At 40.8% G+C, this 26,073-nt stretch overlaps 1 protein-coding gene across 5 annotated transcripts in view; it reads left to right on the forward strand.

Annotated features, from left to right (window-relative positions):
- Positions 1-26,073, forward strand: part of EML1 (EMAP like 1) — a 122,501-nt gene that overhangs the window by 26,112 nt on the left and 70,316 nt on the right. For 2 of the 5 annotated variants that reach the window (XM_054275036.1, XM_054275037.1), the window contains exon 1: positions 16,008-16,162. The exons of 1 other annotated variant lie outside the window; for it this stretch is intronic. In XM_054275036.1, coding sequence (XP_054131011.1) covers positions 16,096-16,162 — 67 coding nt within the window. In that variant the 5' untranslated portion in view covers positions 16,008-16,095. Of the gene's footprint in view, positions 1-15,996; positions 16,163-26,073 lie in introns of those variants that run through there. 2 more of the 5 variants (XM_054275038.1, XM_054275034.1) reach the window with 2 other exon arrangements.

The following is a 26,073-nucleotide window of genomic DNA, read 5'->3' on the forward strand; positions in this document are numbered from 1 at the left end:
TGAATGAGAAGAATTTTTTTCCCCCAAATCTCAGAACAAGTCAGTTATACAGATTTTGGATTGATTTCTTCTTACTGGCTTCTTTCTAATGGGATAGTTCACATTATGTCAGCTCAAAAGTGGAAGCTTTAAAATTTATAAATCTTTCGAATGCTACTTTCCATGGGACGTTAAGTACTTGGTATTTTGCAAAGACTTGGGGCTCCCAGGGCCATAATAAATATATTTGACTCCAAATCAGTTGTGTGGAAGTCATGCCCTAAGAAAAGACATGAACCTAATCAGTGACTGCAGTCTGGGCTGGCTCTCCAACCCTCAAATAAATGATTGCCCCAGAGCATCTCAGCTGGGATGGAGCCTGAGGGCGCCTGGAGGCTGCTGTCACTGTCTGAGGCTCCTGCTGGGAATCCTCTGCCAAGGAACAACCAATTCATCTGCTACAGTGGATCCTTTGGTCATTCCTGCTTTATTGCCTTTCTTTCAGTATTGCTTAAGAAACAGTCCTTTACAAACCAGAAGATTAATGACATCATCTAATTGGTTTTGCTATCCTTGGAGATGATGGGCCAAATTAATCCCTGTTAGAGCTCCATTAATCTTTATGGATTTACACCCAAGATTAATTCATCCCCATGATACTAATCACTTGCTGTGTGGTCTGTGGAAAATCACTTAACTTTGCATGTTGTTTTTCCACCCCAGATAGAAAATGGGGGCAATAATTTTGAGTTCAGTGAAGAGAAATGCTCTAAACAGTCCTAGGATTGATTAAAATGTAAGATAGTTTTTAATAAAATTAACATTTCCTTTCTGAATGTTAGTTTGTACTTATATTCTCACTTTTTAGTGAACTTTGGATAAAAACATTTCCCTGTGGGGTTATGGATGTGCCTCATACCAAGGAAAGTCTTGGGAGTATAGAGCTTGGTGAGAATTTTTGTGCTGATTATCCCAGACCCAGGGTGTCACACTTCAAGTTTTCTGAAGTCACACGCTCACACCCAGAGGCAGAATTTGGCCTTTCTCATTTCTGCTTCATTTAGGCCAATTTTTACAGCTGCTCCCCAGTGAGAACCTCACTGAAGATAGCAGGAATTTTGCTTAAGTGAGGATTACAGGATTAGTCCCTCTATCTCCAGTCATGTTTATTTTGGCAGTCATTTAGCTTGGAGATCTCCAAATCTCCCAGCTTAGGTCCTCTCCATTCTGCTCACAGATACACATTTAACTGCACCTCTCATGGGTTAAAGCAGCAATTGCCTTTCCCAGGAAAATTCCACATTTGCAGAAAAATGTTCTGGTAATGCCACCAATTAGATAAAATCGGGACTTCTCACATATAATAGAAAAGAAACTACTGATAAGGGTTGCAGCAATTTATTTTAGCTGGACTGCTAGAGGTGAGTAACAAGCAATCCATCAGGCAGATGACAGAAAGTACACTTGAGTTTTACAACCCATTCTCTTTGAATAACCCCAGGCACTATTACTCAACCAGAAAATATCAGTGTTGAAATCTGTTCTTCTCTATTTATGCTTTTTTAATGTGTTCAATTGCCTATAGTAGCAAATATAGGCACAGTACAGCAAATAAATAGTATAATAAAGTAGTTAAAAGGTTAGTTGTTGCAGTCTTTTCTACAAAGAAAGCATAAAGTAAGATTTAATAATTGCAAAAAAGGAAGGTGCAGTGTGTTCAGTAAAGAAATTATTACAGGGTTTGGACATTTATTTGATACAGCAGCTTTGAGCAATATACAGATTACTTTGTAAGTGCAAGTATTTTTCAGCCATGCATCTTATTTTTCAGCCAGTATTAGTCATTTCTTCTTAATTCTAGGCATATGAAACTGTTTTACCTCCATACTGGAATTTGAATGGACATGCTAAATATACAGTGAAATCATCGTCAATTATTCATTTGACTTGGCAAGGAAAAATATTTTTAAAGTTTAATGAAGCCATCAGTGACACAGAGTTTCATGTTGCTGGGCAACAATACTGGTGGCCAGCACTTTTAAAGTGAGGGAATACAGGATAATGATGTTGGTGCCTCAGGATTCCTTGTACCTCCCCCAGTGAAACTCCGGGTAGCAGGATCAGAGGGTGCCCAGGACTGCAGCATCTCACTGCACTTCTCAGAGAGAAGCAGCAGCCTGCAGGTCAGGAGGGGAAGCTCAGGGACAGTCCCAAAATTCCACAGGTCCCAGAAGGAAGGAAGCTCTCACCTCCTTCAGGCAGAAATTATTGAAGGAGTTGAGTTAAACTGGAAGGGAAGCTTAAGACAGATACAGGAAAAAAATGAATGCTATGGAGAGAGCATTTAATCTGATCTTCTTGGAGTTCAAGGATAAAGTGTCATTAAACTAAGTATATAAATTTCATTAAAAGACAGGCTTTTGCACAATGCATAACTGACCTGTGGGACTAACTATGTCAGAGTGCTACTGAGGCCAAAATCATAAATTATTCAGAGAATGACTAGTGCTAATACAGGCCCACAAAATCATCATTAGCTGCAAGAGGTAGAAGATATTTTTAAGCAAGGGAAAAAAATGTATATAAATATATCCACTTGAGTTTGCCTCATGTATATATATATATATATATATATATATATATATATATATATATGTATATATATCTGTGTGTGTATATCTCTATCTATATATCTATATCTATATCTATATCTATATCTGTATCTATATATCTATATATATCTATATATACATACACATATATATATCTATCTATACATCTCTCTCTCTCTCTCTCTCTCTCTCTTTGGGGGTTTGGGGTTTTTTTAATGTTTCCTGGGACTAAATATCTAAAGGTGAGAACTGGGGAGGAAAGCTATTTATAAATGCCTGTTGTGTGGCAAGGTGAAGCCCATCTGGTGCTGGGCCAGTCACAGCACAGGTCTAGGTTAGCCTGGGAGTTCTTGCTCATGCAATGCTCCATAGGGATGTCTCCCTGCAGGATGGCTCTTTCCTTGGGCTGCTGCCTTTTTATTTGGGCCAAATCCCATTTTGGTGGGACCCAGGTCAGTGAAACAGGGGACTTCACACAGGAGCTTCCTGTGGCTTCTGTGGTTTCACAAGTGAAAGGAGGAGCCTTTCCACTTGGAAAGGCCATGGAAGTACCACACTGACTTGAGGGAGTCTGTCCAAACCTGCCCCTCACTGCTAAACACACTTCCAGCCACATGGCAGCCCTGTGGAGAATGCTGCACAACTCAAAGGAGCAGAGCACAGTCCTGCTGCTTCCTTCACCACCAGCTTCTGTTTCCCTCTGATAATAGAGGGAATGAAAACAAGCAGCACTATAGTTCCTTATTTATTGATTGCATTCTCCAGTAAAAACACCGGGGCAAAGCAGAGGCAGATTCTCTTTGATTTGTGTGTATTTTGAAAAGTGTACTCTGTGCCTATTGGGAATTATGTTTCTGAATGTTCCTTTTTCTGTACTCTCTGAGTCATATTCCCTTCATTCCTATACCTCACAATATTTTCCCATTGCCATAGAGACAGCCTGTGAGGAAAGCGCAGCCGAGTAACCTCAGGTTTTTACTGAGCCCTAAGTGCCTGCCAGGCTGGACCTCTGCTTGAGTTTATCTCACATCAAGAGGTTGATATGAAATAAGTAGTGTTTTTTCTTTTTAAGAGCTTCATAGTTCCCTTTCAAAACAGAGGTGATATTGTCACCTGTCTGATCTAAAAATCCTCTGATTTTAAATCTTCTGAGCAGGTCTGAATCTGCAAGCAGCAGTGACCCCACACCTGAGTTCTCAGAGAGCAGCTAAAGGAATTGAATTGCAGTAGTAAAGCACGTATTGCTCACATGCATCTGAGCATGTCCTCCTCTCCCCTTCTGCTGAATTCCTTACTCTTAGAAAGAGTTTGGACTAGAGCCTGTTTCTGAACACCTCCCTCTGTTGGACACAGATCCAAATGCCACAGCTTTCTCAAATGTCACACTACTATACCCAAGCAGAACCTGAGTTTTTTAAAGTGTGAAGATATAATTTTAAACTTTGTGGTTTAGGTTCAGAAATATATAAAAGATTAATATATTTAATTGTTTTAAAGATGTGTCTTAGATAATGCAAAAGCTAAATTAATCTTATAGAAACAACTTCTGTTAGTCCTGCAAAGGGCAAGTACAGGAATTAGACAGTCTAGCCTTCGAGGTTAATGATATTTTCAGTGCCTGCTTAGGAGATTGTGCCACTATGATATAAACCATATTAGATCATCACTCTTTATAAGGGAAAGGGAGGACAGAATCCCTTTATATGTTGGTGTGTGCAAATGCAGACAAAAGAGATGCATAAATGCCTTTCATTTCATTCAAGGGAGTAATACAAACACATCCAACATCCAATTCTGTCCCTAGAAGTATTTTGTGATATGAAGACATATATAGGCTAAACTCACTTTAAAATATTTTCAGATGTGCTGATTAGAGATGCTCAGGACCTTCAAATGCCATGACAGCTCTTCTTTCTATAGGTGTTTGTGTTTGCCTGCTAAGCAGCAAATAGTGGCTTTTAGCTGAAAACAAATTCTTCAGTCAGTGTGAATTGCCTTTACAGTTCATCATCTTGTCCACAGGAGCATTAAAGGAGTGGATCCAAAAAAGGGAACAGAGTAGGAAAATGAAATACCAGGCATCCCATGTACTGTTAGGAAAGCAGATATTGAGGACACTTCAGGCTTTTGGCATTTCACTGTTGCAACTGTGATAGTGATTTTTTGGCCAAGTTTTGACTCTGCTTTGTAAACACACAAGAATGAAAGAGTCATTATCTCATTTTATAACAAGCACCAGTGGACTGTGGTTGCTTCTTGTTGACCTGACCTGACACACACCAGTGACTGAGAGAAGAAAGGCTGATTCTCCATCTCTAGCCCCCAGAATAGTAGCACTGCACATGAATACTCAGTGAAGTGACTTGTTCTTTGGTATATAAACTTTATTTTCTGGTCTGATGTAAACTAAACTGCTTTCTTCACCACCTGGTATTGGAGGTGGTAGGAATATATTACCAATTACTTAAATGGGGAAAAATTGATCTTCTCAGGACACAGAAAAACCAATGGAACAATATTGTAATTTATATTCCAGTTCCATAGCAAGTGAGATTATTTTTTTTAAAGTCAATTGGTATTATTTGAGGTGCACCAATCAATTACTTGTGAACCTCATGTGAAAACAACAGCAGAGCTCCCAAGCTGCAACCAGCACATTTACTGAGTATGTCTCCTGCTTCCTTTTCCAGTCACTAATGAAAAAGTGGATTGTAGTGGGAAGAAGGTGGAAGATGTGCAGAATCACATTTCATACCTATTTCCATTTTGTGCCCCTATTTAGGTATGGTTACCTCAACAGTCTTAGACCTGTTTGAACAGGTGTAGTGGGGTCAGCAAGGCTGTGTTTCCTCATTTGCTTCTAGAGGATCAAGCTTCTGATCTTGATCCTCTAAGGTCAGAGGATTTGTCATGAGCATGCAGAAAGCCTTATGGAAGTTGAGTTACATGACACCAACTCCCTTTCCACAGCACAATACAGGCATGGGAAGAGCTAAGCTGGTTTGACAGACTTTGTTCTTACAATGAAAACTAAATGCTACCCACTTCCCTTTTATTACATAAGCACTCATAACATGTATGTCTAAAAAAATCCTAAACTTTGGAGCAGAAATTTAATTTAATCAACTGATCAATAATCTACTACTCTTTTTTTCCCAATTTAAACTACATGTCCCATGCTTTCCTACTTCTGATCCTCTGACACATTAAACATCCAGACACTCAGAAACTTAGTCTGCCCTTTAAGCATCATAGGATGAAGTTAATGCATCTAGGTAATTTAAAATAAAACATTGATTGTGGTGGAGCTAAGAGATAGATCAAACTGCAGGACTAATTGATCTCAGTAACTGCCACTTATTTGTTGGATTAATTTTCAGCTGAAGCAGTTCCCCATCCAGATCTCTGCACACCCTTACAGATCACTGTGACTGAGGGATAAAGGAAAACAGTGAGGAAGAGGGAGTGGAATGAAGCAAGGAAGGTGGAGCCACATTTATCAGCAATAGGATTGTGTTACTATGTTTGTTGAAATACAGTTTTAGTGAAGACAGATACAAAAAGTCATCAATCAGTTGTACATTGCTCACATCACTTGTCATTAGCTGCACCTTGAGTACTGAACCAGGACTCTCCTGGCCTTCCTCCTGTGCATTTGTAGCATGACATTTTGTAGCTTCACTGTCCCTGCTTAGATCTTATTTTGCAGGTTTTTATTTCTGATTTCACATGATCATACTTTTGCCATTCATCTGTGTCCTGGATAGTTCAATCCCTTTCCACACACTTTCCCCATGTCAGGTCAGAAAGGGGTTTGTGAAGAAGCCAGGAACTTTATTGCTACATTTCCTCTCCTTCCTCTACACTGGCAGAACTTGAGTTTCTGAGCTCCAAGGGAAAACATGCAGAGATGGAAAAAACCTGGGTTTCAGATTTCATGTGCCATATTTCCTAATTTCACATGGAAGGAAATGGTGAATGAATGACAGAGCAAGCACTCTTCATCAGACAAATGGAAAACATAAAAAATGCTAAATCATATAAAGATTCTCCCTTAACTGTACTGCTTGAATATGAATTGACTCCAAGCAGAATGTAGCCTATGGAGGACATGAGCAAAAGAGAAAATGACATTTTTTTTCTCCAGCCCTTCAGCAGTTCTGATCTGCTCAGCAGAGCTGAATGGATATTTTGCTCTGCCCCTGGCCTCTAATTGCATCATTTTCCACAAGTTCACATCTACAACAGCTGTAAATCATGAGTCACATGTATTCTTTTCCAGCATAAAGTATTATTTACTCCTTACTCTTGGATGGTCATAAAATGGCATTTAATGTCATTTGTGAAGCTGGAAAAAAGTCCTTTACCACAGTCTTGTGTGGGGTTTCTTTGAAACATCTTACTTATCTGAAATGAATGACATCAACTTCTTTGGAATGTCCTTATTTTCTTAATTGGTCACACAAAAATAAATTGCATCAATATTGCAAAACTCTTTTTTCCCTGCTGAAATGAGTGCTGAATAAAAAATATCTGCTGATGTCTTGAAATAAAAGACATCATGAAAGAACAAGAGATATTAAGGATGTTTATATCTGAAAAATCTGGACCCAGAGTTTTGACTTTGCCAAAGAACTGTTTAGTTGAATGGAGTCTCTGATGAGCATTTAGCAGCTAGGTTATTTGTAATTATATCTGTGTAGAGTGCCACAAAGCTATGTAACACATTTTCTAATAAATAAAAAGGAATGAAACCAAGAATTCAGCTGAAGCTGATGGTGCTCTGCGAGGTTACACATGAAGAGCTGGCCCTTGACCTATTCTACCTATCCCTTAGTTTAGGGAAACTCATTCACTTTAATATGGGAATCTTTGAAGGGATAGTATGGGCAGAAGATGCAAAATTCTTCAGCGCAAGATTTCTCAGACATCTATATAATATACCATAAGCTGGTTATGGCAAAAACATTCATTAAACAGCTATGGAAAAAAAAAAAAAAGACAAAAAAAAAGAGCTGTTTAAGAGGAAGAATGCAAAGGAAAAGGTGCAGACCCCTGCATAACAAGACTGCAGGCTGATGTTTGGGGTAAGATCTTAGCTTGGACTGCACAGTGGTCACAGAATGTCCCTTGGCAACTCCCAGCCCTTCACCAGCCCGTGTACACTGCAGGGGTTTTATGTTCCTAATTCTCTTGTTCATGGCTGCATCTGCTTGTGTAATTTATGACACACAATACATATTTTTCTTTTGAGATTTGCTCTATTATTTATCCTAGCATTTATCCTGACAGAAAGTGAGTGGGACAATGAGGGGTTATCTGGCATTGAAAATTTGAAAAGAACTTGTCTTCTTGTCCCTTATTTCCTTAAATTATGACTACTAATGACAAAAGCATTTTAGTTTTTCTTCTTTCAGTTACCTGTAGCTCTGTTTCTTTCTTGCTTCTTTGAAAGCTTGAGAGAGAAACGTTAGGTGGTGAAATACTTAAGAATTAAAGAGCTGCATCAGGAAACGTTTTGAAAATTAGGTAACTTGGTATCAGAGACAAATGTACGATTGTTCTTCATCTTGGATGGCTGGCAGCCAGGCAGCAGGGCTGGGCTGGCTCTCAGGGCTTCATTCAGACACTGCCATTATTGCCCCTATTACTTTTTCCTCCTCCAGGACTCTTTTGAATGCCACCACCAAAGAGAAGAATGCCACGCATGGCTTACCCTGAGGAGGATTAGTAATCCTACACCTTGCACTGGCTGGCAGAGGTGTTTTAAGAACAACCAGAATTCTTTCACCAAAGCCAAATATTTTATTAATGTATGGACCTGATCCTGCCATGTAAACCCTAATGCCTATTTATGTTCTGGGCGATTCAGTGAAGGTTACTTTGGTTCAACCACTTCCTTTCTTGCATTTTATTGCTTACATTTTATATGTTCAAAGGAGTTCAAAAGTGAAATTTATCTAAATTTCTGGATGCACTTGCTATGAACCTGCAGAAAGAAATTACTTTGAATAAACATATTTAATACAGAATTGCTTTGATCACATTGTGGGCCTTGGGTGATTGCACAGACCAGAACAAAACAAAAGTTTCTTCCAAGGCAAATTCTGTTCCAAAGTAAATAAAAATTTTAATTCAGAACTGTAGTTGCCCACAAAAGTAAAAGCTACAGCCTGTGCTGGAAATCAGTGTAAAGTAATCTTGAAAACTGTAGGAAAGGATTATTTCCTATTGCTTGTTTCTCCAGCCAGCCAAGCTTAGATAAGCTGATGGTTAAACTGTTTCCTTCCATCCCCAGGTTGTGTCTTGGGATCTTGACCTGGAAAAGCAGAAATAAACTGAGGCAGCAAAAGCAGTGGAGGGATGAAGGTCTCATTGTAGGTGGTCTTGGGCTCTGTAAGATATCAAAGGAATCTGCAAGTGTAGTGGATTGGAATTCCTGCCTAGCCCTTGTAGGTCACACTGCAATCCACTCTCCTGTTCCTCCACCCACTCAAGGAAAGCTCATGGAAATTCAATGAGTTTGAACCAGTGGAGCTGGTATGGTCCCCTGCAGAAATAACCCACATCATACAAATGAAATACTGCCTTCTTTCTTCCCTACCTCTTTCAGCATAATTAATATTATATTTGGTGAAAGATACTGGGGGATGGATAAGTAAAACTTGAAGTTAAGTTAGTTGAAGTGGTAAATGGGCTTATGTGATGACAGGAGTTAAAATTACAGGTAAACCCTCTGCAGTCATTTCCTATTACTTGTTTAATAGCACAAATCAGTTTTTCCAATAAATCACTCACTAAAAGCAAGCATGACATATGAAATCACTAGAAGAAATATATTATTTTTTCCAGCTATCTCTCAGAAGACATTTGCCATCATTCATTTTCCATATCTGGGCAAACTTCCAGTAACATAACTGCAAATGTAGAAAGGGCAGTAAATGAGATTGTCTATCCCCTTCTAACATTAATATATTGAACCAACTTGGTGCTTTGTCTTACCCATACATTTTTATGTGTGCTTTGTTATCTACATGGCTGACAATAAATTCTCCTGGTACACATCAGTTCCCACAGGATGCCCTTGATTGTGCTGGATCCCAAAACCAGTGAAACAGTGACATGGGAAATTGGGAAATTTGGAATATCAGTTCTGGTAAAGCACAGGTTTAAACAAGCATCCTACTGACCAGGGAATATAAAATAGAGTGCTGAGATCCTTCCCTCTCATCATAGGCACTGTGGGTACCTGTTTGCAGAAGAGAGAGATTTCTTTCTCACAGTGTAGCTGATGTGTCCTTTGGAGAAATATCCTGTTTTGTAAGCCTGGGTTTTACATGTTCATGTGAATTGTTACAGTCTAGTTAAAATGCTCTTTCTAAAGGGTGAAGAGAATGGGTACTGTAGAATCACTTTGTTAAAAAGTGGCAATTTCTGTGTACCCCTTAAATTAGCAACTTGCTATGCTGTTATTTAAATATAATTTTAAAGAAATATGTCTATACTATAGCTTACTCTAGTCTCATTCTTCTCTAATATAATTCAGAAGGCACAGATTTATGTAGGTGTGGCTTTGTATAATATAACTCAGACATTAAATTTTAACAAAATATTATTTAAATATATGCATAAAATAGATCTCTGGAATATATACTGTCACAGTAACATCTTTATATTCATAGCATAGAAATTAAAACAAAACTACCCATCTCAGCCATGGGCAGAAGGGTGTCAGTGTGCTGCAAGCCACACAGAAGCATCACTTTTTCATCCTTGCTGAAAGCATTTCCCCATACCTACATTCTGGGGGCTCCCTGAGGTTCCAGTGGGTGCAGGAAAGATCCTTCTGCTGGGAGGGAATTCCCCCTGGGAAGTGACACAGACCTGTAGGGATGATCCTCCTGTGCCCTGAATGGAGAACCAGTGAACCTGTGCCAAAGCTATTGTAGCTGGAACCAGAGATGCCCCTCTCACAGGAGGCAGGATTTGCGCCCCTGGGTACATAGATCTCATAGAGCTCTGCTAGCAGAAGCTTTCAGCCTCTGTTGGGGGCTGCAGCCACCAAAAATAGGGTTGCAGAACTGAGTTATAACTGAAAACTTCTAAGAAGTAATTTTGAAGGGTGGATCATTTTGTGTGATGCCATCCATCACTGTGCCTCTTCACATCAATCTCACAGAGTATTAATATCTCAGAAGTGCTGTTCCCATCTGCAGATTGCAATGGAATATGGAACAGGGGCTGCATTCCTGTAGTACATTTTGCTTCTCATCAGTTTCAAATCTCAATGTCACAGCTGTGGATGTAGTAAGGCTGCACTTGGCCATTACATACGTTGATGTGCATTGAACCCAACCTGTTAGGGCGCCTTGCAAAAATAAGAGTATTTCTACCACAGGCACTGTGCTTGAAAACATTTCATAACAAACTGTACAAGTAGTATCTTCAGTGTTTACAGGCAGGATATTCTCAGTAGACTCATATTGCAGTTGGTGCAATAACTGGTAGTTATTTTGGCTTGATTCTGTCACAGACTTCCCAGCATGACCTTGGCTGTGTCATGTTTTTCTTCCCATTTTCCAAACAAGCAAATAAAGCCAACATTTGTTTCAAAAAGTTGGTGCAAATCTGAAAGCATCAGTGTTTGCTGAGCAGCTTCCCCTCTTTGAATAGGAAGAGTCATAGATGTGGAAAGCATTATTCTTTTCATCTTCAAAGTATTCCCTTTGTATTTACAAATTAACCAATCTGCAAAAGAGTATTTTTTTCCAGGGCAATATGATTAAGACTATTCTTATTAATTATAGGGAAACTTCCATAATTCCAATATATCTAGTTCAAAACAACATGATATATACAGAAATATTGCAACATATTTTCATTTGGATTGTTAAACCTGCATAGCTTTGATGGTTTCATCCCACATTTGCTGTACTGTATTTTTAATGCACTCAGGCTGTGCTGGTATAATGGTGATCCTCCTCTTATACCCCATCTTTCCCACATGCATGAAGTCTGCTTTGTAGTGACATTCATGAAGCTCCCTGCTGTGGCTGAAACACTGGAGTCCTGCTATTTAGAATGAATGATTATTCCAGTGGTTGAAGTGTTCTCACAAAGGAGACTGGGCAGCAAGGCACTTCTTCCCTTCCTACCACACTGGGAGAGGAAATCCTTATTTGAGCCTGTGATGAGATCCTGACAGCCAGTACCTGGAGATAGTCTTAGCAGTGAGAAAAAGCCATTTCTGCAACGTGAAGACAATATATTCACTGCATGAAATTCTCTTAAAAAACCCAAACATTCCTGCTGCTTTCTGAATAGAAAGGGAAAACAAATAAACAATAAAAAAAACAGTATAAATCAGGATTCAATCAGATTTCAGGAAGATAAATCCAAAACTTAACCCCACAGCTTCTCTCTAAGTGCTGGTCTCATCCTGCTGGTTCCTAAACCAGGCATTGGCTCTTCCTTCTCCAGGGCTCCTGCTGTGTGCAGCTTGCTGCTGCTGCTGCTGGGCATTGTGCTGCTCAGCCCTGGCCCCAGCTTCTGTCAAAGCTCTGTGTCTCCAGTGCTGAGGCAGGGCACTGTGCCTGTGCTGTGATGCCAGCTTTCGGACCATCTAACTCTCAGTGCTGGGGATGAACAGCTGGAAAAGATGCCCATTTCTTCTGTTTTGAACAAGATGATTCAGGGAGAAGCACACACATGGTACCTTGTGTTTTGGATTGCAGTCTGGGCCCAGGCACCAAGTGTTGCAGCGCTTCAGCTTTTTAATAGATGAAACTTCTGACTCACAGAGGAAAAGCAAACCTTGAACAAGCATACAGTTTAAAAGCTTCCAGGCTCAAGCAGAGACCAACTGCTGCATTAAGTAAGACTGTGAATGGTGAAATGGACTTTTGCATGTTAAATGGAAACACAGTGAGCTACAGAAATGAGCTTAGCTCCCTTTGATCATGCTGCAGTAAATGTGACCTATCAAATGATTGCTAAAGAGCTTGAGGGGATCTTCAAAAGTTAGTCATGGTAAAATAGATGCTATAATTATATCCACTGATAAATTTTAGCAAAACCAGCACATTTGCTGATGGTGCTAGATGCTTTGCCTGATGCAGATTTCTCTAGTTGCAGGGCACACTCAGTGTGCACAGCAGCCATCCAAGCTTCCCTGATCTGTTCAGCAGACAGGCTTTGCACTGACCTGAAAGAAGAGCCCTCCAGTGTCTGTGGTGAACTGAGCCTTCACCTCCTGTAAACCCTGCACAGAAGGGCTCATCAGCAGCTCTGCACAGCAGGCTTTGCCACTGACAGCCAAATCCCAGTGTCCTTCCCACAGCCAGTGCCATCTCCTCTCCCCCCACAAGCTGCTGGCAGCACTGGCATTCAGCACACACCCAGGGGGCAGCTATGGAGGGCAGGCTGTCCAGGCTACCACCACATGGTGAAAGCAGCCTGATGCTGTTTTCAGGAAGGGATAAAGGGAACATCAAAATTTTCAGGAGTTGGACTTCAGTAGATCCTAGTGAACCCCTTCAAACTCAGAATATTCTGTGATTCGGTGATATTTGACTACAGCATATTAACAGGAAGTGAAAGCAAGTCTTCTTTGTCCTAATATTGGAGCATATTTACTCCTGAAAATTCACTGAGGGATGGGTGAAAGCTCTTTTATTCTCACTTAGCTAATAGTTATTTGCATTACACTACTCAAGATGAACAAAAGTTAAATCATTAGGTATAAAATACAGCTTTCAAAAATGTAACATCATGGAGTTTCTGACTGCCAGCAGTCAGTGTGCACAAGTGTACAGCAACAAATCCTTTCCTGATACACCAGCCCCACTGTACTGCTCAGGATGCCACATTCCCACCTTTATGGTTTCACACTTACCAAAATAACCGGCTTTGAATGTACAAATTATGAAGGCCACACTATACTGAAAAATGGACAACTAGAAGTTTTTTGTTGTTTCGCCATAGCAGAAGAATTCCCAGAGACACATCAGTGCATTCTTCCAATCCATTGTGCCATTGTTCCCACGGCCAGACAGAATTTCTTTTTCATTTCGTGCCTTGTGGTGCAGTTTAGTATAATGAGATTGTTACAGGTCTCAAAATCATTAAATTATGAAAGTGTTTCCCTCTTCTAACCCTTGCTCTTAGAGTATAATGGAATCATAACAGCATCTGGAGATTGGAGCTGAGACCATTTTCTGTCACATCTCTGAGCTGATTTGCAGCACGCTGAGCTGAAAGGCTTCACAGACACCATCACTGTTAATTTCAGAGGGAAATCCATTGCAAGGTTTTACATGTTGCATCTCTCTCTAGGAAGAGATTAGATTTGAGTTTCTAAGTGACTTTTAATTTCTACTCTCTGAAATGGAGCTGCCTTGCCTTTTTCTGGCCTTTCTCCTACTTTGACAAATCTCATAAAAGTTACTGGGCATTACCTTCTCTTATCTTTGTAGCAATCTCTCTGACAACACAGTTTTTACTACAGACATAATAATTTTAGATAGCATAGGTTAAATATTTTTGTTTTCCAAACCTTACACATCAGAAGGAGGTAGAGGTTAAAGTAACATTGACATCTTATGGTGAGTACACCTCTTGTCTCAAGATGGTGGAAAATAAGCACATTAAAACACTTTTCAACCTCAAAAATAATAACCAAATGATGGCAATAATGTTTTAAAATGAAGAAAATTCTTAATCTGAATTTTTACTGAAAATGAGCTTCACTTTTCTATTGTTGCAACTTGTCTGCCAAAAATCCCATATCTTTCTGTGTGTGTACAAGGTTTTAGAATAATATAGCATCTTTGAAACGTTTGATGGCTTATGAATGAAAAGGTCATGAGAAAACCTAAGGGCTCTGTATTAATTTTAAAGATTAGAACGAATCATGACTAATTAAAACAGTAAGAATAGCTATATGCTTTTGTGTTTTTGAAGTAATTTTCCCTTTTTAAAAAAATCTCTGGTTTTATTTTTTTTTTTTTAATATAACACCAAACTACCACAATTTTCTGGTTTTTACAGCCCACAGCTATAAAATGCAGTTGGTTTTGTCGGATACAATTTAAGCACACCAGGCTGGTTAAGTGCTTGTGCTGGAGATGACTTCAACTCTACCAGTATTGGCACTGGCAATTCAGGAGGGAGCACTTTTCACTCTGCTTTAACATGGAACTGATATCTCTGCCTAATTTTATAACATACTTTTGTGTTAGCACTGCCATGGTTTAGTGGTTGGTGAAAACACTCACATATACCAAACCCACGCCTGTAAGTGGATCCACATGATGGAACTGCCATGCAAAAAGCTCCTGGAAGGACTGGGGACTGAAGGCATGATGTGTTAAGTGCGTTGGCATTTTTCAAGCTGAAAGGTGCTATAGATGTGCAATGAACTATTTCCCTTGCGTACCTTGAGGAGCTTGAACTAAAAATGGCTTTCAGTCACTGGACACTTCAACATTCCTTAGCACAGAAATTGAAGCCCAAAATGTCTCAAAATAATTTTACAATATTACTGGCCACCAGTTTTGGACCACCACTTTCACCTCACCACAAATGGACGTTTTGAATATACCTAGACAAAAACATGTTAAACAGTTAAAGTTTTTAGTATCCTGTATTGGAAAAGTGTATCACTCTTCGAACTACATACTTTAAACTGTATTAAATGGCACAAGGAATTACAGTGTGTATAATTCTTTTTGGTTTTGTAAGAGAGTATCAACTACAATGTTATCGTGACAGCTCCGTCCTGCAGCCAGGAGAATCGCCGCTGAAATCAGCGGAGGGCACAAGGGGCAGTTACAGGCAGGCTGTGGCTGCAGCGGGAGAGACGAGAGGAGCCGGGCTGAGGCAGCAGGGAGGGATGCTGGGGCTGTGTCCGCGGGGCTCCCGGGCACGGCAAAGCCGCTGCCCCGCATCCAGCCCTGACCGAGCCCATCGATGGCGGTACCCCGGGTTAACCCCCGGGTTATGGGCGGGCATCTCCCGCCGCAGGGCCGGGCAGTGGCTCTGCTCCGCCTCGGCCCGATGGGGACACCCGCTCTCGCCGGGCCTCGCGGTCAGAGCCCCGGGAAAGGCAGAGGGACTCGGCAGCTCGTCCTTCTCTCAGCCGCGGCCCGGAGCCGGCGGCTCCGCCGAGGAGAGGCGGCCGAGCCGGCCGAGGGACGCGGCTCCGCGCCCGCCCCACCGCCCCGGGTCCCCCCCGCCTCCCGGGCCGCTCCGCGCCGTGCCCGCGGCCGCCCCGCCCCGGCCCGCCCCGGCCCGCCCCGCGGCGCTCCCCCCGCGCTCGGAGCGGAGCGGAGCGGAGCGGCCGCCGCCCCAGCCGCGGCGGAGTGAATGGGTTGCCATGGCAACTGAGTGAGGCAGGCAACGAGGCCGCCGCGGCCCCAGCCGCCTCCGCTCCGCAGCGTGTGGGCGAGCAGGCAGCGGGCGGCCGCCGGGACAGCCGAGGGGACGCCGGGAGCGCAGCGGCAGGATGGAGGACGGCTTCTCCAGCTACAGCAGCCTCTACGATACCTCCTCGCTGCTCCAGTTCTGCAACGGTAAGGGCGGGGGCCGGCCCCGGCGAGCGGCGGGGTCCCGGCGCTCCGGCGGGGCGGAGGCGGAGGCCGGCGCGGGGAAGGCAGCGCCGGGAGCGGGCCTGGTCCGGGGCTGCCGGCGGCGTCTCCGCCGCCCAGGGCCGCCCGGCTCCGCGGCGTAACTCGGGGAGAGGAGGAGGAGGAGGAGGGAGGAAACTTCACCCCCTTCAGCCTCCCCCGTTATTCGGCGGGAAACCTGCCAGCCCTCGGGGCGCCTCTGCGAGCAACTTCTGCGCCTCGTTCACGGGAATGTGCGGAGCTACGTGTGCGTGTGCGGACGGCAGAGATGTCTGTGTGCATCTTCCCCAAAGGCAGATCCGGCAGCTCAAGCGATCGCCCACCGCTGCGTGGCTCGGTTGCGCGTATGCCAACACACACACATATGCATATAAATATATATATGTATATATATAAATAAACATATATATGTATGTATAAGACTTGTGTTTATACACATGTGTATGGCCGAGCTGCCCGTGACCGCGGGGGCGCAGTGGGACGCAGGTGTCCTTCAGCCCCCGGAGCCCACTCGCCGCTCTCACCGGAGAAGGGAAGGGCGGTGCGGAGGTGCGAGGTGCCTGTGTGGAGTTACCGGAGTTGGCTTGCACTTACTGATTTTCTTTCTGCTGTTATTTTAAGGTAGGGGTTATTGAGGTGGTGGCGTCACCTGGGTGGCAGCATGGCAGAGGAGCTGCCAGGCTGCAGTGATGGGTCGTAAAATAGGAAGGAGATGAGGAACTGCAAATGTCCTCACAGGCAGTATTGGAGATTGGCCTGCATAGTACTTGGGATTATTCAAGTAGCTGATATTTTCCTTGAGGGAAATAAATGAACTATTCTAAATATTACAGAGAGTTCTTCATGGTAAACTGTAATCTCAAAATACCTTACTTTGGTACGAGTTAATGCTTTCTAGCAGCAAAATTGTGAGCATTCATAATCTCATATTTCATATTTGTGGATCTCTTATTGCTGTACATTTCAGTAGTGGTCTCTGCTTTCTACTGCTGTCTGAACAGCTGGAGTCAGGTTCATACAAAATTGCTTCATGACAGCAACTGCATCAGATATAGCTGCCTCTTTCCTTGGAAGCTGTGAAGATGACAAATTTCACATTTTTTCTTTGTGATGTGGTGTGAGAAAGGGACAGATTTGCAGAAAACTCTGATATGTGTGGACCTGGAGATTGTGGGAGCAGTTTTTTTAGGGCAGCAGGAGTTGTGTGTGTAGGCATTGTGCAGTGACACCCTATTTTTGGAGCTTCTCAGGAGAGAAAACTATGACTATGTATGGGGGTTGCACACTAATAGCAGATGCCTGTTTTGCCTAAACTTAATAAATATTTAATTGTAAGTGTTTTTAATGAGGAAGCATACAGCAATGTATTTCAAAGTTTATACTCTAATCCATTTATAAGCAAGCTGCCTTCCTCTCAAAATCCCTGGGCTTTGGTCATGATAGTAGCCTGCGTGTGGGAGCAGAAGGAGAGTTGCATCACTTTCCAAACAGTTTGAAAAAGCAGAGTAACTTATTCCTGTGGACTGTCCCTCATATTTATTTGGTAACTCTGAGCACCTATTATACTTGATGGAAATAAGCCATATGTATTTATACTGTACATAGGCTTTAAAATCTTAGTTACTCTTAAATATTATATTCTGGAATGTGTTTCTAGAACAAATCACTTGCTTAGCTTTGTCTCATTGTAGATAGCGACCTCAAGGGCTGTTGTAAGTTTTTGTATTATTCTCTGCTTATAAAAGAAAGTGGTTGAGTTCAGAAGCCCTTCATTTTACAAGTTACCTTTAGTGAGACTATATTAAATGAGGAATAAAACATAATCAAGCCTTTGAATACAGCCTTGAGGTAATCAGGTATTTCACACATGACCCATGAGGAAGAAAATACAAATAGAAGATCCAGTGAGGGTTTTGAGGTTGAAAAGTGAGAAATAAAATTGCATTACAGGAAAGTGGAAAGCTCTTGCATGTATAATGGGCAGTATGAAAAATGATGTGAAGTTGGGAGTGGGGCAGACATACAGAAGAAACCAAACAAAGCAAGTGAGTGGTAGAGATAGAAAGACAATATGATTTTAGTATATGGTAAAGTGAAATACAGAATGGCTGGTAAGCACTCAAAGTGATCATTGTTGTATGCTGTAAAGGTTCCTGTTCCTGAATAGGATTAATTTTAGTTGTACAAGAAAAGACATGATGGAATTTTCTGGTGCTCTCAAACAGAATAAAGGATAAAGAGACTGCCCATATGTATTGTTTCGAAAGATCAGGATGCAGAGGCTGTGCTCCTGAAAAAATATCTGTGGGTCACCTCTAGGATAGCAACCAAGATCTGGCCAAGGATGGTTGCAGCTTCTCCCATTCCTCCATACATTCTCCTTGTTTGGAGTGGGTGGGAGCCCAAGAGGGGACAGGGAGGGAGGGAGCAGTAATGGGCAGGAGGCTGTGATGGGGATGAGGAAGCAGGACCTTGACTGGTGGAAGGCCTGGTCAGGGAGAAAAAAGTTAATACAAGAGCAGACTTGCCCCAGAGTTGCTCCTTTCTTTCTAGAAAGGGCCCTGGGTTCAGGAGAAGAATTTGGGTCTTCACTCATATGCAGATTTAGTTTGCATGATTATTTAGTAATGTGTTTTTATAGCTTGTGATGTGTAAAAAAGAAGGTAAATGGAGAAGGAAGGGAGAGAAGAAAGAGGGTGAGGCAAATATGTTAGTTTTGAGCTGCATGTCTAAAATCTAGGGCAAATATTTAGCACAGCTAGTTCAAAGACACCTACTTTCTTCAAACTCCTTTTTACAGAATAGTAAAGCTACAGTTGGCATTTGAGAAACATTGTGTTAATGAACACAAGTGTCAATCTGAGATAACATCAAAGCAAGAAATACAAACTTCCAATGTGATTTTAGGCAATTTATTTCATTCTTGATGCCTTAGTTTCCTTAGTTGTAAACTAAGCAGAAAGTACATGCCTGCTCTGGAAGAATTTATCATATTTATTGATTTGTTTGGTATCTCCCTCTTCAGTTTCAGAGGACAGTCTTCAGATGCACAGAATGTTTTGTTAGTTGCTCTGTCTGTTCTGTTTGTTTATTTTTAAGAAAGTCACTAAAATAACTCCTCTTAAAGCTCAAGGACAGTTCCCAACAGTGTCACTTTCCAGGTAATGAAGGACTCTGCTTGTTTATTTTGCATGTTGTAAAGTAAAACTTAGATAATATTAACTGTGCCTGGTTATAGATACCTTTCTTGGTACAGAAGTTACTTTTAGTTAGAAAGCCACTATGTTTATCTACAGTCAATTGGGTTGTTAGTCATGTGTTATTTAAGCTGAAGGTAAAAGTGGAAAGATCCTGATAAGGCAAGATAGTGTTGAGGTTTTTAGCATCTGCTTAAAACTGGTGGAGAGAACCATGCTGGACATGACACACTGCCAAACAAGACACATCCTGGAATTAGAGACAGTGCTCATCTCGTCCCCAGCTGATTTATTAGGCTGCAGCTGTGATCAGTACTGATTACAGACAGGTTGGGAAGACACAAAGGGTGTGGGCAGGGTTTTGTGGGTGCTCTGACCACAAATCCCTATCTATCTATTCTCTATCTATTTACACAGCCTTCAGCACAGTAATTGCTGTGGGCAGGACTATTAGGTATGTGAAATGTAAAGGGTGAAATCTGGGATTCCTGCAAAATGCCTCTGTAGACTTAAAGATGGAAGTGAAAATTTATCTATGATTTCTTTGGAACTTGTAGCATCTTTTAAATGTGGCTTCATGTGGTTACTGGGAAAATCATAGCTGTCAAATGACCATTCCTGCATTACAAATGCCTTATTTGACAGAAGCTTCAACTTCATAATATCTGGGTAAATCAGTAAAAAAAAAGTGTGAAACATTATTTCTTAATGAAATTGATATATTTGGCAAGGGACTTCATAATATTAATTACAGTTCTGTTTAACAGATTATGTGAAGTGTAATTGTTAGTAAAAAATTTAGAGTTAGACAAAAATTTAAGTTGATACAAACTATGCTATAATTAATCTTTTTAAGAGAGCAGAATAATCACAAAATATGCTGAGTTGGAAGGGACCCACAAGGATCACTGATCATCCAGCTCTTAGCCCTGCACAGGACCATCCCCAAGAGTCACACCGTGTGCCAAGAGCATTGTCCAGACACTTCTTGAGCTCTGTCAGGCTCCTGGGGAGCTGTTCCAGTGCCCAGCCACCCTCTGGCTGAAGAACCTTTCCCTGATATCCAACCTAAACTTCCCCTGACACAACTTCAGGCTCTGCCCTCTGGTTCTGACACTGCTCACTGCAGTGGCTGCCTGTCCTCTTGCCCTCATGAGGAAGTTGTAGACTGTGATGGGGTCTCAGTCTCCTGTTCTCCAGGCTGAACAGACCAATAATAAAACACTTCTTAAAAATTAATGGTTCCTTTTAGCTCTCTGCCCCCAAAATCACATTAAGATTTTTGACAGGTAGTAGCTTTGATAACTATCAGTCACACTTAAGTCAAGAAAAGTAAATTGTGTGACTCGGTTTTTGTCAGTCTATTTATGGTTTGAATCTTCTGTTTCTGTAATTCTCCTCCATTCCTGAAAACAAATTGAACATGTGTACCTCTTCTCTCTGAGTCCTGTAGCTGCAAGTGGAGCAGTGCCTGTCAGTGAGGAAGTGAGCACCACAAACAGGAAATCTGTATGGACAGTATTATTCTGGTGGTTGTCTCTTTTTTCCCATTTGACTCTCACACTTCCTCTCCTTAACCTTCCTAAATGCAGCCACATCTTCCTACAGCTGGACCAAAGTCACACAATATGGAATGGGTTAGGGAAGGAACAATGGTAAGTTGAGCCTTGTAGCTTTCAGGGCACCAGTTCAAATCTGTCAAGGGCTGGAAGAGACTGTAGTTTGTTTTACTGTGATCACTTCCTAGCAATAATGCAAAACAAAATTGGATTTATTCAGTGTTCACTGGGCAGATTCATGCACTCTGTGTAGGAAAAGGTGTTGCAAGCATGTTCAAAAAGATGTTGCAAACATGTTAATAGCATTACTCATGTTGTTTTTCTCAGAAGTCCAAAACAACACAGTCAGAGAGACAAATCAGGCTTTCCCATGTTTCATCTCTAGACCTCTTCTCTCCAGAACAGCAGCATGTTTTGAATTCAGGAATGGAGGCCATGCTCCACTTGAAGCTTCTACCAGTTTTGTAGGACAGTAGATTTTATTGCCTTAGACAGCATTGCTTAGACAGCATTTTCTTAATTTTTCTTTCAGTGAGATTTGTTCTGGCTCTTGCAGTCAAACTCTTAAAGGAAATGCTGAATTGGACTTTACCTTAAGAGCCAGTTTTATGCATTTTGGAGCTATACAGAGTATAAGCAGATTCTAGAATATTTTTCTTCACTACTGGAGTAAAGGGGAGGGATAGGTGGCATACAGAAACACTTTTTTTTGTTGGTATGTGCAGTAATTGAATGCAGAATAAATCAGTATGCTATGAATTAAAAATAACTTGCTGCAATGGACACTTGCACAATATATATTGTTAGCCTATTAGAGCTCAAAATATTATTGCTAATAAGACACTATATAAGTAAACTGAATTTGTTGCCCTTTAATTAGCTATTTATTTCCAAAACATGAATTATTAACACTTGTGCTAGTCATGAGTGGTGTTAATTATAGTTACTGGAATTTAATTTTTTTTTCCTTTTTTTCTTTTTTTAACTAAGCTTCTAAAAACAAATGAAAATGTAGACCAGTCATGAGAGAATCCTCTAGTGATAGTCAAACCTCAACAGAGAATCTGTGTCAGTGTTAGCAATATGGAGAGAAACTACAAGTATCAAGTATTTTATCATGAATAAAACAACATACAGAATTGCAAATTAAAGCATTGGGCTCACAGCAGAAAAACATGCTTTATCTGATCTTCAAGGAATTTTTAAAAAATTTAATAGTACTTTACGCAGCTGGTAAAATATATGTTTTAGGTTCTAATTAAAAATAGCAAATCTGAAATTCCTTTATGGAACCTTAAACCACATGCAAATAATTCAAATAAGATTAAAATTATATTAAAAGTACATTATTAAAAAGTGAATATACGTGAGGAGACAGTGAGGGAGTGCACCAGTCAGTGACATACATTTTAATAGGTTTTATTCTGACTTCCCTCTTCTTTCTCCTTTTCTTAGGAATTTAAGATGAAGATTCTAAAGTTGATGTTCAGTTCTTTTGTCAAGAGAAGTTTTGTGAAGCTGTAATAAAGAACCTGTCTTTTGATCTCTAAAATCTTGGGGATGATGAGAGAGAATAAGTAGGAAGGTTGTATGAAATGGTGTAATGAGTACATTTTATGTTGGGTGCTTGCTCTTTGCAAATGACACTAATTGGGCAACCATAAGGAATTGTGAAAGCTTAAAGGAGCTGTGGATGATGCTCTTCTTCCATGAATCACAATTTAAAATGTTCGTCCATTACATAATTAAAATGTGGAAGTAGCTCCCTGAGGTTTTTTAGGGAGATGGGGTGGGGATAATATGTTAACATGATTTCACTAAATTAATTCTTTGGAAAGTAATTAAGTGAGATTGTCCACACTTCATTACTTCCAAAGGCTAAAATCTAAGTCCATCATATTCTCCTCTTGCTTTGAAATGACTGATTATTGAATAAATATATTCATTTGAAAAGTAGCATTGGAGATCTCTAGCACTGTTTTTAGGTATTGTGGAATGTAGAAACTAATCGCCTTTTTGGATTTAAAATCTGAAATAAACACTTCATTGTGGTAAAAGCAGTTTACATTTCTTAACAGCATAGACCCTGTATTTGATTGGAAGCTTATGTCAAGATTCCTGCAAACAGGAATGAAGAAATCTTTTCTGGATTTCAGTATGACTTCTATAATCTGTTGCAGGCCAATATGTGAAGCATTGCTACTGGCTTTTAGTCATCTGAGAATTGAATGTGAACAGGAGCCTCAGCTAAGCTTTGAAATGAAATGTGAGGTTCCTAAGATGCAGAATAGATGAACACATTTCCATATGTAAATAGAGAAAAAATCTTTGTTTCAAGCTAGTAAAGGCAAATATTTTCAAATTAAAACTTTGTAATGAACCTTGTGTTTTATGAAAATTACGTCTTTATTTTTCTTTCAACTGTGTTGACAAACATAGCAGACTGAAACAGCCTTTGACATTTCCCACTGCTAATCCTGTACACTCAAGTGGGGCTAACTGGGCACTGGTGTCTAGAATTTCCTTGAGGTTGCTAAGAGTTTCTGTACCTTAAATCAGAAGCATTAGGAGCAGCTCTTACTTTATTTTTTTCCTTTGGTGGAAAAAAAAAATCCCTGTGAAACCTGAGAAAGATCCTGACGGAGAGTTTCATATTTATTTTATACTTACTAAAACCAATTACCATTTTGTTGCTTCCTTTTCCCCCTCCCTATGCAGCATTTCACAAGCTGTTTTACCCAGACCTGTTGCTGCCTGGGAAGCATCCTCCCATCTCCCACGTGGAGATGCTGCTTTGCAGAGCCTGCAGGATGTGGCAGGTGTGTCCCTGTGCTGGCCCTACCCACATTGTCCCACTGCTCAGTGCCCCATGAACAGCACGGTGCCCCAGGGCAGCTTCTTGGAGGTGACCAAGCTCTGTGGCTACATGGGTGGTCCAGCAAGGCTGGCTGGGCCACAGGGGGCAACGAGGTCTTTATCTAAACTGATAAAAACCTTACAGGCATTAGCATATTCTGAGGCTCAGTCTTTATTCAAACCAGTGTCTGCATTCCTGCCTTTTTGCTTTACAGCTTCCAAATGCAGGCCAAAATTATGGGGCAGTGGCAGACAGGACTATGCTTAAATTATCTGAAAAATCAGGTCATTGTTTTTAGGTTACGAACTGTGAACCTAAACATTGAATTTTGTATTAAATTTTAAAATTGAATTTAAGGAGTTTCTGTCCATGTATTATATGAGGCAGTGTTATAAAGCACATGTATAATACCTCAGTGTAACACAGTAAATAATTACTGATGTGATTTGGGGTAAGAAGCAAAATCAAGACAATGTGCAGGTAATAGAAATTTTTTTGTGGACTTCGGTAGGACTGAACTTTGAAACTCTGGAAATGATCATGGCAAAGTCCAGTTGAATCTAAAAAAAAATGAGTATTCTTAGAAATTTTGGCTCTCATAGTAAAATATGTATGTATTGTAATTTAGTGAACTCTGTATAATGCCATGCAGGGAAGGAGGTGTGAGGGTAGGCTTTTGCTTTTTCTCCCTTTTGTGCTAGGTAGTGGGGGAAGTCCTGGTGGTAGCTGTATTTCAGTTTGGAAATAAGTGATTTCCCTTGTGTTCAGAGGTTTTAATGAATTAATGAGGGGTCCTTTGCGACTAAATATTTTATACAATTTTTAAATTAAGCATTTATATATTTTGCAAGGCTTGAGACCTTTCTCTACTGAGAAGTGAGAAAAGATCCATTTTTAAATTTGGGAGGATGGTGTGTGGTCCAGCAGACCCCTGGTGTAGGGGCATACAGATAAGCCTTTTCTTGACTGGTGTACTGCAGGGTCCTGCAGCTGAAGGGCTGCATTCTTAAAAGAGCAATAAGGTGCACTGGCTCTGTGATGCTGCAATTCAGCACCTGCATGTCCACCCTAGCAGGAACTGTGGGACAAGAGAAAGAAATCTGTAAAGTAAAACCGTTTGTGGTGAGGGCTGGGGTATCCAGTGTCAGTGCATTTACTGTGGGCTAGCTCTGACTTAATGCCGTGTTCCAAACACACTTCAGCACTGGAGCTGTGTTGCTGGAGTGCTCTCCCAAGACTTGGCTTCTCTATGAGCCAAAGAGGGGTGATGGGTGACAAACACTGCATAGGCATCTTTGGCAACAAATTGAAATACGTATAGGGAGCTGGGGCAGCAAGAGCTGGGACAGTTGAATTGTCATAGTCTTTTAGAGATGTTTTCTCCCACTCTCTAGTCTTTAACCATTGTTTGTTCTGATTTGGGAAGTAACATGGTCAGTACACCAACAGAGAAGTTGCTTCCTTGATGTTCTGCCCTGGTTTTCTTAAGAGATTTTTAATATCATGAACAAGGGACCAGAGGACCTGTGTTGAACTTGAGCAGTTCCTTAGGTCTGAATATTTTTTTAATGGTTTCTCTGTCAGAAAGATCACTATGAGTGTTGATCATGTTCAGAACAAAAAATGGAAAACTCTGGACTTCTTTATTTTGAGCAAGTTTTAGTGGATCAGACAGAACTAAAATTAAGGCTTTACATTTTCAACAATTCTGCTTTGCTAAAAGATCTAAGCCCAGTCATTTTTAAGGCAGAAAGTGGGGAAGGAATATGGGTGTAGCAGTCTACCTGTCCTTTTTGTTATTTAATAGCTTGGTGTTTCCATCTCTGCTTTAAGCTGAATAAACAGTATACAAATCATAAGGGCTTTGGTTATGGGGTTCCCTCCCCACATTGTTATTGATTATTGTGTGGTGGCTTTTGCTTAGATTGTTTTTGCTGTAGTGGATGACCTGTTTGAAAGAATTAGGATAAGTGTGTTATCTGTGCAAGCCTGAAAAAATATGGTTCTGACTATCACACCAGTAGTATTTCGGACAAATTTATAGCTGAATTACATCGTTCATTATTTGAATGGTATTTCAGCTTTCTTTTATGATCTGGAGGCTTTGTTTTGGTTTTAGGAAAGAGTTAAATAACTGAGTTGTGGGATTAAATGTTCAGCTGTGGAATTGAAAAATGGTTGCTGTTGTGTTAAGTGAATGCTTTATAACTAAAATTCATGGAAGTTGGAAAACACATTTGTTGG

Source organism: Melozone crissalis, unplaced genomic scaffold (assembly GCF_028551555.1).
Source record: "Melozone crissalis strain CALT ecotype California unplaced genomic scaffold, PUWL_Pcris_2 ptg000018l_1, whole genome shotgun sequence".
Classification (NCBI taxonomy): Eukaryota; Metazoa; Chordata; class Aves; order Passeriformes; family Passerellidae; genus Melozone; species Melozone crissalis.